This window comes from Myotis davidii, unplaced genomic scaffold (genome assembly GCF_000327345.1).
Source record: "Myotis davidii unplaced genomic scaffold, ASM32734v1 scaffold1870, whole genome shotgun sequence".
In the NCBI taxonomy this organism is placed as follows: Eukaryota; Metazoa; Chordata; class Mammalia; order Chiroptera; family Vespertilionidae; genus Myotis; species Myotis davidii.
The window spans coordinates 11,772-13,505 of NW_006282087.1; the positions used below are offsets into that span (position 1 = coordinate 11,772).

Genomic DNA, 1,734 nt, shown 5'->3' on the forward strand with positions numbered 1-1,734 from the left:
AACACACTGGAAGGGGAGGTGAGAAGACTCTGAACTGCTCCCTTGCCACACCATCAAGAGCTCATAGCAGTGGGATGGGAAAGGCCCTGGCTGGCTGATGTACCCTGGTGTTTTGAGAGTTAGAGAGTAGGTCCCACAGAAGGAGAGAAAGCTCCTTGTATCAGGAGGTTTTGTTCTCACAACTGTCAAAGGCCAGTGCAGGTACCTGCCACCCATTGTCAGCCCAGCCCTGCCCCTTACCTGCCATGGCCTTCTCCCTATCCGTGAGAGCTTTGTCTGCCTGCAGGATGGAATTCTCTGTTGCTGCCTGTGACTGCAGGAACCTCTGGAGAACTTCATGTGCCTGAGAAGATAAGAGGAAAAAAGAACTTCAATTTCCACTGGGAAGAATGGGCTTCACAATAACAATGTCCAGGTTATTTTTTCTTCCTGGCCAAAACCGTATCATGTCTCTACACAGTTTCCAGTCTCATTAGAGAGCCCAGAAGCTCTTCATACCCCTGAAGTCTCTCCCCTAGTGCTACATTCTTCTATTCACTCTACATTCCAGCCAGAGAGAACCATGTTCAGTTCTTTTGTATAGTTGTTTTTGTATAGTTGCCTCCCAGGGAGAAATGTCTCCAATTAGTGTTGCTGTTCTCCTATGCCACTTGCTGGCTGTTCTGTTGAGCAAGTCATTTTAACCCATCTCGACCTCTCAGTTCAGATGTGTGAAATGTTCATCAAATGTATAGATGCCACTTAATGCTACTTGAAGGATAACATTAAAATTCTCAGGGAGGAACTCAATATTATGTCTTAACAATAAGAGTTCTATAAATATAAATTGCATTATTATCATTATTATTTTATTACTAGAGGCCCAGTGCACAAAAATTTGTGCACTGGGGGGTGGGGGGCTCAGCCCGGCCTGTGCCCTCTCGCAGTCTGGGACCCCTCGGGAGATAACAACCTGCTGGCTTAGGCCTGCTCCCGGGTGGCAGAGGGCAGGCCTAATCCCCAGGTGCAGCCCCTGGTCGGGCTCAGAGCAGGGCCGATTGGGGACTTGGGGCGCTGCCCCCTGTCATGCACAGAGCAGGGCGGATCGGGAGGTTGCAATGCCACCCTCAGTCATGCTTAGGGTAGGGCCGATTGGGGGGTTGTGGCACCGCCCCCGGTCACCCTCAAGGAAGGGTCAATGGGGAGGTTGCGGCGCCACCCCCTGTCACACACAGAGCAGGGCCAATCAAGGGGTAGGGGCGCTGCCCCCTGTCATGCACAGAGCAGGGCCGATCAGGGTGTTGGGGAGCTCCCCCCTGTCACACACAGAGCAGGGCCCATCAGGGGGTTGGGGAGCTCCCCCGTCACGCACAGAGCAGGGCCCATCAGGGGGTTGGGGTGCCGCCCTCTATCACCCACAGAGTAGGGCCGATCAGGGAGTTGGGGCACCGGAACTCTCACACTCAGGGCAGGGCCGATGGGGAGGTTATGGCTCTACCCTGTCACACACAGAGCAGGGCCCGTGCGGCGGGGGGCTTGGGGCACCACCCCCTGTCACACACAGAGCAGCAGGGCGATCAAGGGGTTGGGGAGCTCCCCTCTATCAGTCACAGAGAAGGGCCAATCAGGGGGTGGGGTGCCTTCTCCTGTCAGGAACAGAGCAGGGCCGATAAGGAGGTTGTGGTCCCGCCCCCTGTCACACACAGAGCCGCAGGGTGATCAGGGGGTTTGGGCGCTGCCCCCTGTCATGCTGAT

The 1,734-nt window shown here is 55.1% G+C and overlaps 1 protein-coding gene across 1 annotated transcript in view; it reads right to left on the bottom strand.

Moving 5' to 3' along the window:
* The window catches only part of LOC102770313 (guanylate-binding protein 6-like), a 28,506-nt gene that overhangs the window by 4,051 nt on the left and 22,721 nt on the right, over positions 1–1,734 (bottom strand). Inside the window, 1 exon segment of the mRNA XM_015565318.1 lies at positions 241–343. Within this exon segment, the coding sequence (XP_015420804.1) occupies positions 241–343 (103 nt within the window).